At 42.8% G+C, this 18,460-nt stretch overlaps 1 protein-coding gene across 2 annotated transcripts in view; it reads left to right on the top strand.

Annotated features, from left to right (window-relative positions):
• The window catches only part of NDP (norrin cystine knot growth factor NDP), a 62,932-nt gene extending 44,888 nt beyond the window's left edge, over nt 1-18,044 (top strand). For both annotated transcript variants that reach the window (XM_060234172.1, XM_060234171.1), the window contains 2 exons: nt 4,858-5,213; nt 17,486-18,044. In XM_060234172.1, the coding sequence (XP_060090155.1) occupies nt 5,037-5,213; nt 17,486-17,713 (405 nt within the window). In that variant the 5' untranslated portion in view covers nt 4,858-5,036 and the 3' untranslated portion in view covers nt 17,714-18,044. The remainder of the gene's footprint in view (nt 1-4,857; nt 5,214-17,485) is intronic.
• Nucleotides 18,045-18,460: the final 416 nt, after the last annotated feature.

Genomic DNA, 18,460 nt, shown 5'->3' with positions numbered 1-18,460 from the left:
ACTGTTGTTTCACACAGGGCTTTTTTGTAGAAAAAACCCAGCAAGAACTCAATTGTATATTAGGCCGCACCCCCTGACACCAAGCCAGCCGGAACTGCATTTCTGCTCAAAAAAAGCCCTGGTTGTAACACAGCCACTGTAGTCTGAGGATAACATTTCTTCCTGCCTCCAAATATGTCAATCAGCTAGATACCCATCTATTATGCTAATTCTCCAAGTTTTCCCTGAGGGAAATTAAATGGACACAAATCTGCAATCAAACCCATGTGTTTCTATTGTTTCAATTTCATGTTCAATGAATATAAACTCTATTTTTAACTGGATTTTTGGCACCCACCTTGCACATTGAACCCATGAAGTTTCTTGGTGCTGATTGATTGTCCTCTGTAAAGACACTAAAGTTCAGAAGCTGGTTGAGGACTGAGAAAGGGATAGGACTACTGGTGGCTGGCTCCCATGGGGTTTCAGGCTGAATTTTTCTGAGAAAAACTTGAAGAGGACAACTTGAAGTGGACAACTTGAAGAGTCATTTAGGCTGAGCAGAACATAACTTGATAGCAGTCAGTTATACCAATACAAACATTTAGAATCGAAGGGTTAGTATGTCAATCAGGATATATACATTTGGAAATCAACAAATGATATAAGGTGGAAAAAAAGCAGGTGTAAAGTGATATGAGGTGGGAATTGTACAGTTAAAATTTGAATTTTGGTGGAAGTGACCTCACAGAAAGTGGAAGAACTGGAGCAGCTGACCTTTGACTTGACCAGGACATAACCTGATGTGACATCACATCCTGGTTTGATCCCTCTACTCCCCAAACTCTGCCCTCCCCAGGCCTCTTTCCAAATTATGCAGGAATTCCTCACATCAGAGTTAGCAACCATAAGAGATGTATATGGCGAGATACTTATCTCCAGGTTGTCACAAGTACTACCCTGTCTACCTGCATCATTTAAAATGGTCTGTGAGGCAAAGTACACAATATGTTTCTTCATGCATTTAAACTAGTTTTCCCATGTTCCCGTCAGCCACATAGCAGAAATATATCACGTAGTTTGCCTCTGTTTTCAATAGCATTTCTATTTCCCCCTTTTCTGTTGTTTCCTTTTTGTGTTGTCAATGCCTAAGTGCTCAGCCTCTACAGCACTTAAGCACTCAACTGCCACAGTTTTAAATAGCTATCCCCCTCAGAGAAAGACAATATCCCCTCTTTCCTTGGTACATTGTTTCCTGGAATGATCACTAATAATAATATAATAAATAAAAATACATTTTCATATATATTGTACTTCAGAGTGTTCAAAGCACTTCCCATACATTACAATGATGCAATCCTTACAATAACTCTGTAAATGCAAAGGTGGAATAAATTCTGTGGTGGACTGGAGATGGAGAGAATTGATCAAATTCTCCCCTTCTCTCAGCCAATTTACTGGTTTATTATTTGAGACACAGGTATTGCTGGACAGAATAAACAGGGCCTAAATGTATACAGAACTGAAGCTGTATTGATTATGGAATTGCTTTAATACATGTATTTGCATGTGTGAGCATGCACGTGCACACACACACATCACCACTCACCCTACTGGCTGGCTGGCTGATGACATCAAATACTGATCAAGCAGGAGAACTCTCTCCACAGAGATTTCTGTTTGTATTGGATTGGGGGAGGGGTGGACAGTTTGCCTGAGGCCACCTGGCGAATTTGTAACAGATGAAAGCAACTGGGCAGGCTTGTGCTCTTGTAGGTATCTAGGAGCATATATGCATGCATGCAAACACAACTGATATACACAGGTTATGTTATGCAGGGATTAGAGGGAATGAACTTGTAGCTGAGAGCTGAAAGTCTGTTTCATGTATAGATGCTATTTGCACAGCAATCCCCTTCTTGAATTTTATGCCTATTATTAGATCTCAACTTAGTATCATGTTGGCAGGCTTCACAACAAGAACAGCAAAACAAACTGACAAAAAACCCCCCACCCTCTTTCAAATAAAACTTGTACTTCACATGCGGAAAAGCTGTACTGTGATATAGGTGGTAGAATTCATGTTTTTCTTGATGATTGTGTTTCTGGTCTGGTGGGCATCTCACTTGCCAAGTTTTTGGTGTTTTCTTTTAAAAGAGGCAACTGTTGTCACATACTTTTAGCTGTCTTACTCATTTGTTTTGTATTTTGAGGTGAGTGGTAAACTTCCTTCACAGTCCCAATCAGATATAGGACACAAACTGCTTGTCAAGATTCTAGGGTGACAATGAGTTGAATCTATTCCTCTTGGCCACGAGAATGCAGTGCTGTGGATTTGGAAAACAAAGTTCAGCGTCCTCTATAAAGTCCTGGCATAGGTCTCCCCTCCCAACCAGCTGCTACCACTATGCCACTCTTGCACTGGCCGTGCTCCAACACGGGAAGGCAGTTCATATTGAACAGAAGCCTTCCAGTAGCTCATTGAGGAATGAGGTCCCCAGTAGATAGGGTCCTGATGCAAGAAACACAAGCAGAGTGGCTTATGGGGACTGGGGAAGAAGGATCTGTGAGATACTTCACATGAACTGTCTGACTGTGTTGGGGCTGGGTACACCCAGCACCTCAGCAGTGAGTCCAGTGCAGTAGAGGAGCAGAAGCTTATGGCATTCCTCTACAGGAGCCACTCACATCTCCAGTCATCTGCATGGGTGCAAGATTATTATGGCCTTGACCTTTTAAGTTTACTGGCTTGATTCTCCAGAGAAACCAATATTGTAGGAACCACCACAAGGACCTGCAGCTCAAAAGGAGAGTTGCAGACTGTGTCAAGCATGGTGAAATTCCATTGATAATTGATTGTTTTAGGGTCCTGCCTAACCTGGTCTTTGAAGTTTCATGGAGGATCCAACTTTGCTAGCTTGTTATTCTTTTCCTTCCCCCCATCTTGCTTTATGCTTATAATTAGAAGTAGTGAGAACTGAAACCAAGTAATCAGCACCTTCCCATACATTCCTGTAAGGGAGTACGAGCCATCTGGGGAAAGCAAGGACACAGTCCTGATAACACTATGGGAATGTAGACATTTATGATAGTTTATGTGTGAATGCTACCCCGCAACCCCATCCCTTGGAATCCTTTTGAAGTAAGCCTTAAAAGTATTGTATCAATGTATTGGCAGCATTACTCTCAAGAACCTGTTACACCAAAGTATCGGTCTATCAATAAATGTAGTCTTTGTATCAATTTTGACTCGTCATTGAGCCCGCATGCTTGACAGACTGTGACCAATACAATTAAGGCCACTACCAAAATAGGCCTTTCCATCAGTGATGTTGGATCATCCAATAGAAAATGACTGTGGCTCAATGGTAGAGTGTCTGCTTGGCATGTGCAAGGTCCCAGGTTCAATCCCAGCATCTCCTGGTAAAAGGATCAGGTAGGAGGTGACATGAAAAGATCTCTACGTGGGACCCTGGAAAGTTGTTGCCTGTCAGAGTAGATACGACTGACCTTGATGGACCAATGGTCTGATTCAGTATAAGTCAGCTTTGTGTGTGCTCACCTCACGAGTACAGATGTGGCTTCTTTGTCTTTATAAGGCTAATATGCCTGTTCAAATGGAGAAAACACAGGTAATCCTCAAGGTAGTGGGAAGGCCGCTGGTTGCCTAGCTGCATTTTTGGCCAAGCAGATGCAAATGAATTCATGTATATAGAGATATCATAGAAATAATGTCAAATATCTCTGTGATTAAACAGAAGTTGCAACAGGGCTTTTATTCTCCCACTTTAAAGATCTGAATGTTTTCAAGCTCTAATCTCATGGTTTTATGAAATGTTTGGCACATGGGATAGCTGGGTGCAATTCCCTCCTCAATGGAGTTACAGCAACTTGATGTGCTTTATTTGGTTTGGGGGGAATTTGGTCCCACCCCCCATTTAGGCTTGATGCAAGTATATATACCCCCCCTTAGATGATGTAAATACATATATTTAAATAAATCAACATAGTCAAATAAGCTCTGGCTATAATTTTTCTGAAGTGGATGAAGAAACCAATCTTGTAGGTGCTTCCTATGATAAATGCTCTTTTAGATTCTACTTTAGAACAGGGGTCTTAAAGCAAGGGTGGGCTTCAGTTATAAAGTTAAAGCATTTTAATTAACCTGATATCAGTTTCTGTTTGTCAAACTCTCTCTTGCACTGTATAGATAGATAGAATGAGTGCGTTTGTGCCATGTTTGTACATGTATTTAAAAGTTGTACTGTCTTCACTTTGTTGTCGTAGCAATAGTATGCACACGTATATTCAAAAATGTCCCATCTGTTTCAACATGTTTTCATGGGCATTACAGTGTGCAGTGCTGCAGCCCATAAAAGCAAGGATGCAATAGGGTTGATCTTTCAATACTTTATGGCAAAGAAGACCATGAGGATGAAAGGATGAGCCCAATGAATTCTTTCACTTCTTCTTTGAGCCAAAATTCCATCTTTAAATAAGAATAGCTCAATATAGTACCCAAGAACACATCTTTGAGTTGTTTCATATGCATATATGTAGTACTTTAATTTTCAAATTCAAATTTCAGGAATTTGTGTATTACTAAATAATTGACATTGAACTGAACTGATCCCATTAAAATAGTTTTGACAATAGTAAAAGTTAATATGCTCATTCTTAGGGTGTTGATAGAAGAGGTTTTAAAGTAGCAAGGTGCTCACCTCCTTTCACTGTACCTACTGTGAGATGATGTTGACTCAGTAAATATATCTCGGCTAACCTAAGTCCTTTGAGCATTATTATGATTTATGTCTGTTTCTGTCTGAAGGCCGGCTTTTTGTTCAGGATCATGTGTTATTGCTTTTTTTTTAATTTCAGCCTTGAAGGGGATGCTTTGATGGATTATAACTTCAACAAACGTCTATCCCAAAACTAGCAATGACAACCCAGAGACTTCGAACAGATCTTTCACGTTCCTCAAAAGGGATTGGGCCTCAGTCTTTAGAGTGCTTTTGATACTCTACCTCCCTCTACTGTTATTCCTAAGAAGTTCTCCAATGATGGGAAGTCATGTACTAGCTGCTTCAATTTCCATGCTGTCTCTTCTGGCAATCATGGGAGATGCAGATACTAAAACTGACAATACCTTCATGATTGACTCAGACCCAGGACGCTGCATGAGGCATCATTATGTCGATTCCATCAGTCACCCTTTGTATAAGTGCAGTTCAAAGGTAAGATATAGATTTAGATCTAGACATGGATGTAAATATAGATATAAGATGAAAGAGCAGTGTGGTTGTATAAAACTGAATCAAAAACTGGTTATTTCAAGATAGCAACATTAAGTTGTTGTTGTTACACAAAAATGGCTGCCCCAAAAACTGAGTCAAACCAAATAATGTCAGTCCCGTGAGGCTTTCAATACAATCTTGAAAAGTTCAAATGGTTTTTTAAAATACGGGTCTGATTTCAGTGCTGATTCTAGACGTTTTTGCCCATTGAAGTGAGATGTCAAAATGATGCCTTCTATATCTTTTCTTTTGAATTGGAACCTATGTTCCTCAAAACATGAATCAGTATCCAAAGAGTGCCTTCATGTTACAATCTGCTGTTGAAAGTCCCCTTAGTTTCAAAAGCAATTTGTCACATGGCATGAGGATATGATTACCACCCTCCAGGTGGATCCTGAGGTTCTCCTGGGATTACAGCTGATTTCCAGACTACAGAGACCTGGCTGGTTTACACAATATAATTTTGGTCTCCCCCCACCCCCGTACATGTTTGCATGAAGAAGAAATGTATGAACTGCTCAATCACAACACAGTCAGCTGCACTTTTCTTGATGGCAGCAACAATTTTTCCAACCACTGCAATCACAGAAATTTCTGCTGACATATTTTTGATCTGCCAGATCACATATTAAGTTTCTCTACATTCCTGGAGAAGGCTGGGGCTGCCCTGTGAGGACATGAAATAGCTTATGTGAATTGGCAGATGTCCTTCACAGTCACAGAGGTTCATTTCAAAATCTGGCAGCAAAAAATGCTCAAAGAATTCCATTTTTAAATTTAAAATTCCACATCCTTGAAAAAGTGTTTTATGAACTATACCAAGTTCATAAAGAGTGTGACAGTCTAGGTGATATGCAAATAATAAATAGAAATAGAAAAAAGTAGTCATTTTGCTACATTCTTTATGATAACAGAGAGTCTTCTCCCATCTTAAAGACTGACAAATTTATTCGTGAGAGCCCACTGTCAAATGTGAATGCATGTAATGAGGTGGGATCTGGCCACCTCATTACATTGCTAGTTGTTTAAAAAACAGGTCTGATTTCAGTGCTTCCTCAAAACATGAATCAGTATCCAAAGAGTGCTGCAAGACTATTGCAGTCCCAAGAACACTCTCCTGGAAGTAAACCCCATTGGACAGACTTAAGAAGACCTGTTTAGGATAGTTGTTTTTATTATTTTGGCAGTAGTAGATTAACACAATTGCTCCTGTGAAATTAACTCCCTGTGATACTTTCTAGTGTGCTGAATGAGTTGTCTGTGTGTACTAAACAGGCAGAACATCTACTAGGGGCTTATTTTGTTTTGTGCTGAATTCCTTTTGACTGGGCTTAGTACCAGGACTGCAGCTCTCACTCAGTTCCTTAAAGTATGGTTTTTTTTTGTTATTCCCTTCTCAGTCATAAGCATGCAATGGAATTTTTCATGCGCCTCAAATTGTGATGGAATTAAAGAGACAGTTTTACTGACCATCCTGGAGCCATGCTGTTTATTACAGACAATAGTTGTTATCAATTTATTTGCAAAAGGGGCTTTTAAAAATGTATAAACCTAAATTCGTAATAACAGAATGATTCAAAGAAAAAACAACTTTGACAGCATCACTTGAAGAACAAAAGTCATGTATTACTGTTTATCAGGATCAGCCAAAATATCACAACTAGCAAACTTCTGAGTTTCTAGATAACATTACCAGGTTCATCAAAAGATTAAAAGGAGGGTGGGGGAGAAGATGTTTCAGGGCTAGGGTTACCAGGTGTGTGTTGAAAAATACCTGGAGATTTTGGTGATGGATCCAGAAGACGGTGGGTTTAGGGAAGGGGAGGGGCGGGGCGGGGCCTCAGCATGGTACAATGGCATACAGTCCACCCTTCAAAGAAGCTATTTTCTCCAGGGGAGCTGACCTCTGCAAGCTGGAGATCAGTTGTAAAAGCAGGAGATCTCCAGGCTCCACCTGGAGGCTGACAAACCTATTCAGGGCATGATGGAGATGTCTCAGTCTTCAGAGTCTTAAAATGAAAGACAGGGTATGTTTCAGATGTAATTGGATTATGTGTTGTTGGCTGCAAAATAGGTTTCTATGTGCAACAAGTACTAGTGAGACAATAAAAAAGATATTTCAAAATTGTTGTTTTCAGAATTTTCCAGAGCCCATCAGAATTTTTCTATGACTCCCTATGACTTTTGTCTAACTTCAGTCTAGAAAAGCTCACAATTATAATATCTCTCCATGCCTTAATAGATTTCATATCTTGTTTCATATTACACTATTGTACAGATCACATCCTGATTCTTCTGCAATATACAGTAATGTGGGGCTCCATTCCTACTTATTTAGACTTGCTTTAAGCATCTTTTCACATTAGTATTTGGAACTTCTCAGTGAAATCACTCTGGCAATCTAGAATCTGTTGACACATATCCAAAGAACAACTTAGTTGTATTTTCTCAAATGGCAGATATATTTGGCTGCAGATAGTAACAATGAAAAAGTTTGCTCTGCCAATAGCATTTGTGTTGTTATTGCTGTTAATTACAACCAGGACCCCAGCAGCTTTTTTTTTTTTGGGGGGGGGGTTATCTCATTTTCCCCTACCCTGCTCTTTCATCTTTTCCTTCCCTGAATGCCCCAGTTTCATGACTGAGCAAGGGTTTGCAAGGAAATCTCTCCGGTTCTAATCCAGCACTGTGTTTTAGGTAGAGAGGGGCACACTTCAAGTTTCCGTGGAGGTGGGAACAAGGTCTGCTCTTAGATACATTCAAATATTCGTTAAAGTGTATTTTGAGAACATTTTTGTTATTATTCTTTATACCTCATAAAAATGAGACATACAGGCACTCTTGAGGAATGATCACAAGTAGATTGAAATGTGGGGGAGGATCAGTGGGCAATATGGCACCCCTTTTAGTAGTAAAGACCAGGTATGCTGCTTGCATTTGTTATGGGGCAGGTTCATCCTTATCCACACACATCCTCCGTTCATACTACTCCAGATCTAGTTTTGCTTTGAGCCAAATGCAGTAAATGTGGTTTACATATGGTTTCAAGTGATATTGGCCAACTGTTCATTTTCATTTAGAAACATGAGAGAATGCCAAAAAAAGTGTTTTTGTTTGAAATGTTGTGCTTGGAAAATTTCAACATGGTTTAACAGCAGCAGTGAGGGTTTTTTTCCTCCTGCTGTGTCTTGTTTGATGGAAGGGGGAAAGCCTGAGAGAACCATCAACTGGAGCTCTGACACCTGCTGCTGCAGTTGCCAACCCTTTCTCCTTACCATCACTTTCTCTGCAAAAGCTAATTCATACTTAACCTCAACTCCTTTTTCTGTTGAGAACTCACTTCTTCACATTCTCACCTCCCTAAAATGAAAACAGAATTTGGAGGTAGTAGAATTCAGAATTTGGAGGTGGTAGAATTCAGCTGTAGCAGTTCAGTTTGCATGTGGGGAGGATACATTCTTAATGGTCCCCACATGTAAAAATTCCCTGCAGATAAAAATTGGCCATATCATGGGAAAGGTTCTTGCATAATTTGTTGCATGCTGTGTTTACAGTTGCTAGCTGAAGACCTTTGCTGGGCTGGTAGTGATGCTGCACACTGAAGTGCAATGCTGTGACATCAATTCCATTTTGTTTCTAGAAGAGGGGTCACAATACTCTAGCAAGTCACACATTTCCATGGTAGAAAGAACTCACGGAGGTGAGCAAATTTTTAGAGTTGTTGCCATCTAATTTCCAGGAACAACCCAGAAATTATGGCACATCACTAGTGTAAACATGTGATGTCATTCGCCATCCCCATCCCTTGCTCCTGCTGGAGCACAGAAACCTGGCAGGGCCTGGATCCCAGGAACAGGAGCTTGCCCACCACCCCTGAAGGATTGCAACCCCTGGTGTGCTAGCTTTCCACTCATAGGAAATCAATCACAGAGGGGAACTCTGAAAATGTAATTCCTCCCATTACTCTCATCACTGCATTACTCTCTCACCTCATTGCCCATTTCGCTATATGTGTAGACCAAGCCCAAGATAGGAAGACCATAGACCATAAAGATGAGAGAAATTAATGCTGATCAACAAGCCTGCCACAGTTCTAATATTTATTTATTTATTTATTTAATGTTGTTGTTAAAGGATTATGTATCTATCATCTTGTAGGGTTGCCAACTCCAGGTTGGGAAGTTCCTGAAGACTTGAGGGTAAAACCTGGGGAGAGACCTCAGTGGGATACAATACCACAGAGTCCACCCTCCGAAGTGGCCACCATTTGTCCAGGGGAGCTGATCTCTGGAATTCCAACTGGAGTTCAGTGGTAATCGGGGGTCATTTTATAGAAAAATAGGTGGCGGATCTTATTAGCATAACTCATTACCATATGCCACCCCCACCCAGCCAAAAGCAACCCGATGCAAGAAAGGAGAGCCCTGGGTAAGTGAGGCCTGCTTGGTAGGGTTGCCAATCCCCAGGTGGGGGCAGGGGATCCCCCAGTTTGGAGACCCTCCCCCCGCTTCAGGGTCGTCAGAAAGCAGGGGGAGGGGAGGGAAATGTCTGCTGGGAACTCTGTTATTCCCTATGGAGATTTATTCCCATAGAAAATCATGGAGAATTGATCAGCGGGTATCTGGGGCTCTGGGGGGGGGCTGTTTTTTGAGGTAGAGGCACCAAATTTTCGGTACAGCATGTAGTGCCTCTCCCCAAAATACCCCCCAAGTTTCAAAAAGATTAGACCAGGGGGTCCAATTCTATGAGCTCCAAAAGAAGGTGCCCCTATCCTTCATTATTTCCTATGGAAGGAAGGCATTGAAAAGGTGTGCCGTCCCTTTAAACGTGATGGCCAGCACTCCCTTTGGAGTTCAGTGATGCTTGTCACAGCCTTGATCTTGTCTCCACCCCTAATGTCTCCTGGCTCCACCCCCAAAGTCTTCTGGCTTCACCCCCAAAGTCCCCAGGTATTTCTTGAATTGGATTTGGCAACCCTACTGCTTGGGCTGGCTAGAGTTCTAGCCAGCTCAAGCAGGCCTTGCTCTCCTGGGCTGTCCCTCCCCCAATCAAAAGGCCAGCAAGCCACCTGCTGCCCAAATACACATAAGAAGTGGAGAATGGGTGGCATCAGCTTCTCCAGGGGTTAATGAGGGCTTCTGGGGGCATGGCAAAGCCACTGGGGGCTGGCTGGCTGCCCACTTTCCTAATCCAGGGATTGTTATGCAACTGCAACTACTATTCAATGGACAAGGTAGGTGGGAAGAAAGAGGGGGAACCCTCAGAAATGTTCAGAAGCTGCGCTCCTGTGAGCTCCTGCTGAATCCGAGGCCTGGTGACAATACCAGGAGATCTCTAGGCCCCACCTGGATGCTGGCAGCCCTGAATCTAAACAGGGAAAGAATGAGACAAAGATTGACATTATAGGGCTGCTGGTGGGTAGAATGAGGTAGAATGTGATCAATTGTGGCATCAGCTGGGGCTGCTTAAGACAATACAGTGGGAGATAGCAGTTAAAGCAGAGACATTGGGCATAATGTGAGTAAAGTGAACAAACTTATATTTTCATTTTCCTAATGAGTACTTCCAATTCTTGTGGATCTGTTAATTTGTAAAATAGCAGCAAGCCTTGTGGCCTTGCAAGAGTTCCAGTTTGTATTCCTTCAACTGAAAGGAAACTGTTGATTCCCTCATAACTTGCAAGCACATCCCTTTTCATGCATCCCAATTGTAGTTACTATGGTTGAATAAACCTTAATTTTTGTCATCTTCATAGTATGCCTGCACTTCAAGATTGTTCTGCAAAGTAACTGCTCTTTTTAAATTTTTGATTTTATGGTCATTTTGTATCAAATTGTTTTCCTCTGATTATTTTTTTTTTGTTTCTAAGAGAAATTTCCACATTTTTTACATATGGGAGTAGATGATCTCTTGTTTTTTTTAGAGATCAGGAAGATGCAGGGGGAACTGGAGGGAGCTGTGGATCAAAATGCAGCCATGCAGCAACTGGTGGGGAATCAATCGATTTTAATGGGGAAAGCTGAAACCCAAGGGTAGAGCAACTGCTACTGCATAAGCAGTTTCTGTTTAAAGCTTAAAAGGCCAATGCTAGCACCTTAAGCCTAATCCAAAGCAAACAGGAAACCAGCACAGTCATTTCAGTCTTGGTGTATGTTCATGCTTGCTCACACCAGTCTGGCTGTGGTATTCTGCATTCGCTGAAATGGCTGAATCATATTTAACAGCAGCCCCATGGAGAAATCAACACTGAGCTCACCAAGGATGGATACCGATGATGAGGTTTTGACCTTCCAGCAGAGGATGCAGCTGGTAAAGCAGCCAGACACTAAAAAAGCACCTTGTGCCACTGCTGCTACCTGGGAATCCAGGTGTGATCCAGTATAAAGCAGCAGTCATTTTCATTTCCAGTCAGTTGGCTGTGCCGCCCACAAGCATTACTTCTGTTTTGCAGTTTTGTGTAGAGGTAACCAACTTTATAAAAAGATAGTAACCCTGAGAAACCTCAATACCACTTTAAGTGACTCCACCAGAGAACCTGCTGTATTTTATGTGTTTTTTTTTTTTTTTAAAAATCACCATAGATAGGTCTGAGACCATGGAAGGACTTCAGGCAAAACAATGGAATAAAAGACGTCAGTGGATTTTCTCTCAAAACTGAGCAAACAAAACCATGGTAATTTCAGACTAAACAGCTAGTGCAGAAGCAACATTCATTTTCTTTCTGTAATTTTATTGTAATTCATTATGGCCTGTGATCAGTATAGATCAAAATGACTAGTACTATAATACAATCACCCCTTAATGGAAACGAGTGCGGATAAGAAAAAAAGGAGGCTGGGGAGATGGGCAGTACAATTCTGTAGGATGTTGGGGTGGAAGTGGCCAGCCACCAGTATAATAGTGGTGCCACTGGTTGGCCCCCTAAGGACATTCCGTAGGGGGGGGGGAAACAACACACACCCGTCTGCAAATTGCAAGTCACAGAGCAAGCATGGTAGAGATCATAGCAACCTTGGCAATACACAGCAATCAAGTGGTAATGCCAGATGACATTCCTCTAAGTGGTTCAAACAAGTGTCGCCAACTACCAGTGTGGCCATACTCGAATACCACTTTCCTCCCCTAGAGCTCCAGAGACTCAGTGACAACTCCAGCAGAGGCATGTTACCTGAGCATTTCCTCCATAGCCCACAGGGAAAGGACACCCACATGGTTAACCAGATGGCCACCTGTTCCCCTGGCAAGGGTATGACTGGCAGTGAAAGTGCTGCCACACATCATTATCCCCACTCCAAGCCACAAACTCTCTTCCCTGATAATATTCCCTGATAATATAATACTGATAATATTAGCTGAGACATAACCTCTCCATGCCACACTCTTGCACCCCATCTACCCTGAACCTTCTGTGTGTCTGCACCACCAACCTGCGAGGGGGAGTGAGACCCAGAGACATGCTACTATGCTGGAGCACACACATCTCCCCTTGGCAGAGGCGTCACTAGGGTGGGTTGCACCGTGGGGCCAAGTGCGCCCTGCTGGCTGCGCAAAAGCGTGGGAAGGCAGGAAGCCCCTCTCCCTCCCTGCCCGTGTTTTGGAGGGAGCTGCGCCCTCTCCACCTTGCGCAAGCGTCGACGGCCGCCTCTAGTTGCTGCCCGCCCGGAGCCCGGGCCTGGGGCAGAGCGGGCGGATGTGCCCCGGTCGGTAGACGCCGTGAAGCCCCCTTCCCTTCACAGGCCCACCAGCACCTGGGAGGAGCCGCCCGCCAGCCAACCACCATGCATCAGGCCTTGACTCAGCCGCATCCCAGCGCCATCCCCCTCTCCTCCGACTCCATGGGTGACTCACTGCTCCAGGCGCGGGCTCCGGGCGGGCAGCAACTAGAGGCGGCCGTCGACACTTGCACAAGGCGGAGAGGGTGGCCAATGAGAATGCTCTGGGGGAGTGCTGATGGCCCCCTTGGCCCCACCCCAGTGACGCCGCTGCCCCTTGGACTACCCATCAGCCCACTTCCCCATTCAAGCTGTATGTAACACCCAGCAGAGTACATCTGTAATCCTAAACGGAGTTACACTCTTTTAAATTAGTTGAAATCAATATGCTCTGTATAAGATTACACTGTTGGTGAGCAACAATATTTCTGCATGTCCTTGTCAGTCTGTTGCATCTGCCTTCAACATGTCTGAAGAGGTGGGCTGCACTTGCAGTGCATAACATGTCCTAAGGAGCTACAAGTCCTCTGTCTTTAAAGTACCATGACCTGGGGCTTACTGCTGGGTGCAGCTACCTTGGATTGCCCCCATTTTCACAAACCTCTATCCTTGGCCACAGGCTTGTATAGTCAGGCAGTGCCCAGGGTACAAACAAGGAGGCAAGTGTGGACTTTAGGGCTGAGCCTGCTAAATCCCTGCACCTACTTATCTGTCAGTATGTGATTTCTCCTTTGGTGTGTGGCTCCAGAGATGGGATACATGTAAGGGTTGTGAACTGAGACATGTTAGTCACACAGCAAGGAGGCTTGCTCTCTCTCTTGGTGTAAGTAGTAAGTGCCCCCTCTATGGTACTATGTGCCCTTCTCTGTACATTTCCTACCACCAGAGTGAAATGCTGTGCATTCTAAGTTTGTATGTCAAGTACCTCAGAGATAGGTTATATAGTACAGGACTATAACACCTGAGCTATGGGGTGTCCCGGCTCAGGCTTAAGTAGTTGGGGCCATTCCCAGGCTGCAACAGCTTTGGGAGACAACTAACTTCTGCCACAGTCCCAGCCCCATGCAACCCCCCACTGGCACATAATGTTGTACCAGCAGTGCTCTCGTGGGGCTCCACAGCATTGCCTCACATGCACCTGGCTGAGGTGCAGCAGCAGCTGAGTGCTATCTTGGAGATATGCTTGGAAATCTTAGAGGTACACCAGCTCAGTGGTTGGTTGGCTTCCTGAGCACTTCCCCCCTCTAGCATTGTGATGAAAGGGTGTCTAGTCATAAAATATCTGCACATTTCTAATATATTACATTGACACTATTACTGTACAATGGCATCATATCACTGCTAATAATTTCGGCAATTGTCTCTATTGAGCTTTGCACTATACAATGCAAGAAACAGCTGCTGTGATTGATTTAAAGGAGAAGCAAAGCTTCTAAAGCACATGCTATTTTCCTCCCATTTTGGCACATTGCCCAAAATATATATGGTAAAATCTTGCTCAGACGGTTAAAGGACTGTGAGAAAAATGTGAGTATAGATCTATATTTTAGCCATAAAATGATACAGCTAAATATAATGGTTTTTCATAATAAATATAAGCCAACTTTATTATACATATATAAAACAGAAGAATTGAGCTTTTAAAACAAAACTTGTTTATTTTCTCATGCATACTGTTTAGACTGAAAGATGTGACCTGAATGTTGATAATGAGGCACACAAAGTAGAAGATATTTTAAAGTTAAAAGAACATTCTTGTTAATGTAGCTCAGTCATTTTCTGTATAGGAAAAAGCAATACAAAAGGTAGTTTAATCATCACTTGCAAAAACTGCTTAAACTGAGGGTACCATCTTGAAGTGATCGTGACTGCAGCTAAGTGGGCTGCCTCATGATGTAGCTTGGCTTCATTGTGACTAATGTTACCGGGTGGGGGAGGGGGTCAGACCATCACCTCTCAGCTGTTCTCTAGATTGAGAAGTGATGTTCTGACCCCCTCTCCCAACACCACATGAAATTTTTCAATTGCATCCTGGGACTGGGATTCACATTTGTTTTAGTGGAGAAATATCTTGCATTTGCAAGCACATCTTTGTTGGATATCAGGGCTGAAAACACAGAAACCTGATGTGCAAAAATGAACTTTCAGGGAGAGGAAGACAGAAAACCACTTATCCCAGAAAACAGCTGAGAGCTGGCATTTTGCATCCCATCTCCAAGTTCCTATTGAATCTCTAGAATGCAGGGGAAATTGGAGGAGGATTCTGAATGTTATCTTTCTGGGTTAAGAACATCAGAGAAACCGTGTAAGATCAGGCCAATGCCCCATCCAGTCCGGCACTCTGTGTCACACAGTGGCCAAAAAAACCCAGGTGCCATCAGGAGGTCCATCAGTGGGGCCAGGACACTAGAAACCCTCCCACTGTGCCTCCCTCCGCAAGCACCAAGAATACAGAGTATCACTACCCCAGACAGAGATAATAATATGCTGTGGCTAATAATACGCTGTGGCTAATAGCCGCTGACGGACCTCTGTTCCATATGTTTTTCCAGTCCCCTCTTGAAGCTGTCTATGCTTGCAGCCGCCACCTCTCTCTTTCTCTCTCTCTCTCTCTCTCTCTCTCTCTCTCTCTCTCAGGAAGCACCTTGCTGCATCCCTTCCAACTGGGAGTGGGCACTCAGGTCTGTATGCAGCTGGAAGTTCCTCACATTCCAGCAGAGACATGGAGAGAAGTTTTCCAGGATGGGGAGAGAAGTTTTCCTTGAATGCCCACTCCCCACTTGGGCTCAGAAACATTTCATTGCATTCCAGTAGGATGCAGTGGAAAGTTTTTTGAGGGAAGAAGTTAGCCATAGGTCATACAACATAGGGGGTATGACCTGTATATTTCACACTCTGGGCTTAAACATACCTGCCTAGTATCTAGTACTGTTTTTTGCCCTTTCTCTAAAGAAGTTGGGGTGGCATACTTGGTTATTCTCCACGCACACACACACAGTTTTACCCTCAAGAACACCCCTGTGAAGTAAGTTAGGCTGAGAAAGAGTGTCTGGCTCAAGTTCATCCAGAAATCTACATGGTAGAGTTGGTATTTAAACGAAGAGTCTCCCAAATCCTAGAACATCATTCTAACCACCATCACACACAGGCTAAACTGAAGGGTGGTTCCACGCAGTATTTGTGAGCTCAGAGTAACAAATGTAATGAGATACCTAAAATAAGAAATACCACTTGTTGGCTTGAAAGGTGTTGTTACTCTTTTGTTTGATGGATCTTGGTAGTCCATTTATGTGAATAAGCTGCAGTTGGTACCATGTTCAGTGGTATAAACATGTGGATAGCAGGTGAGTGGCTGGGGCTCTAATAGAGAATGCTGAGGACCTGCAGTGGCATCCCTAACCTATTTGGCACCTGGGGCAGATACTTTTTTTTACACCACTCTCCTCTTTTTCTTTGCTGTCAAGTCACAGCTGACTTATGGCGACCCCCATAGAGTTTTCAAGGCAAGATGCATTCAGAGGTGGTTTGCCATCGCCTGCCTCCATGTCAGTCCTGCTTAGCTTCTGAGATCTTATGAGATCAGGCTAGGCTGGGACTATCCAAAGCAGGGCCCCTACTCTATATGACAAAATTATTTTCAGTAATAATCATGAAATAAAAAGAAAGCTAGATTATTGGAGAAAATGATCTTCAGGCTGGCAGGTACTGTAGCAAATATCAGCATTCTGGCTTGGTTGTACTTAGTCTTGGGGAAAGGGAAGTCCAGCTGATCCCAGAATGCTTTTTGCTATGTTTGGACTTCCCTGTGCCCCTAGTGGCTACAGCCAGAGCTGCATTTTATAAATAAAAAGAAAGTGGTTTGGCTGGAGGCCCATAATTAGGTGATTACAAAAGCAGCACATTTACCAGATTTGTAGAGCTACATTTGTGGAAAGCTAACGGCAGAGAGCCTTCTAGTAAGCTGTATTGCAAAACGTTCAGCTAGTCCCAGCTGCTATCTCTTCTCAATCTTTCCCCCAGTTCATATATTTTCTGCTGTGGCCACTAGCAGGTTGAGGCAGGGAGCTTTTTCTGTTTGGACAGTGGTATTACATATGTGTGAAAATGTTCTGAGATAATTAAGTATGCTACATCACATGATTTGATTTACTGCTTCTCCAGTGGCCATTAGATGAGTTTCCAGTGGCCTCCATGCCTTGCCCTTATTTATAATGATAGGAGCAAAACAAATTCTGCTAAATAGACAAATATACTTGCATGATTTCTGTAGCCAGTAACATATAGCTTTCTCAGTGCAGAACTTTGGTTATCCTTGAATATAATTTTAAGATTGTGTGTGTGTGTATACTGTTGACATATACAATAATGAGGCGTAGTCGTTATTTTTTTTTTAATTGGACTGTTTAATGTGACCTGGACAGTTATATTTTTCTGCTGGTGTCACAAGTCTGCACAGACCTCAGGCCGTCTTTCATGATTCTTTTGTCCTGTACATTGCAGATGGTGCTGCTGGCTCGCTGTGAGGGTCGCTGCAGCCAAACATCACGTTCTGAGCCAATGGTGTCCTTCAGCACAGTCCTCAAACAGCCCTTCCGTTCAACCTGCCATTGCTGCCGCCCCCAAACTTCCAAACTGAAGGCCATGAGGTTGCGCTGCTCTGGGGGTATGAGACTCACAGCCACCTACCGTTACATTCTTTCCTGCCACTGTGAAGAGTGCAATTCCTAGGAGCAAATGTGCCTCAACAGAATGAATGGGAGGGTCACAAGCTTAACAGTACCATTTATACAGTTAATGATAATGAATATGGATTGTATTTGTGAACTACACAGAGTGAACTGTGATGATACCTGGAAATGTGCTAAACCTTGAAATGGACCTCCGAATGTATCTCCATGCTGAAGACAGAAAATCTTTGAGGGTGGGGCTGTTTTTCAAAAACATGTTTCCTGGGAAGATATATTATTCATTTCTCTGGCTCAACAGCTACTTTGATCTTGAATAAGGACAGAATCATGATGCCTCTACATTTCAATGTCCTGCCATTAAAGTTTTTTTTTTTTAAGTAAAGACATATTAAAGATGTACAGTGGGTGAAAATATATGGAAAAAGCTTTATTCTAGAAGAGAAAGACTCTGTTGCTCTATACAGAAGCCTATTGTATCACTTAAATACACCCATTAGTTTATATTGGCTTAGAAAATGGTCAGTGGTAAAAGTTATATTTTATCTGATTGGGCAACCAACTGCCTGACAATTTATTGTGATTTAGGTGCAGTGACAAATAAATAACAGAAAATGTAATGGAACTTCTAGCGCAGCTCCCAAACTGTTGGGAAGACAGTATTATCTATTGTATGCCTCATCCAGAACAGCCAGAAGGGTAATAAGTGGATTGTTTGCATTCATGCATAGGCACAGATTTTTGTAAAGGGTTTTCATAGGCTAAGTGAACACATGTATTCATCATACAA

Source organism: Heteronotia binoei, chromosome 3 (genome assembly GCF_032191835.1).
Source record: "Heteronotia binoei isolate CCM8104 ecotype False Entrance Well chromosome 3, APGP_CSIRO_Hbin_v1, whole genome shotgun sequence".
NCBI lineage: Eukaryota > Metazoa > Chordata > Lepidosauria > Squamata > Gekkonidae > Heteronotia > Heteronotia binoei.
This window is presented reverse-complemented; position numbering and strand designations above follow the sequence as displayed.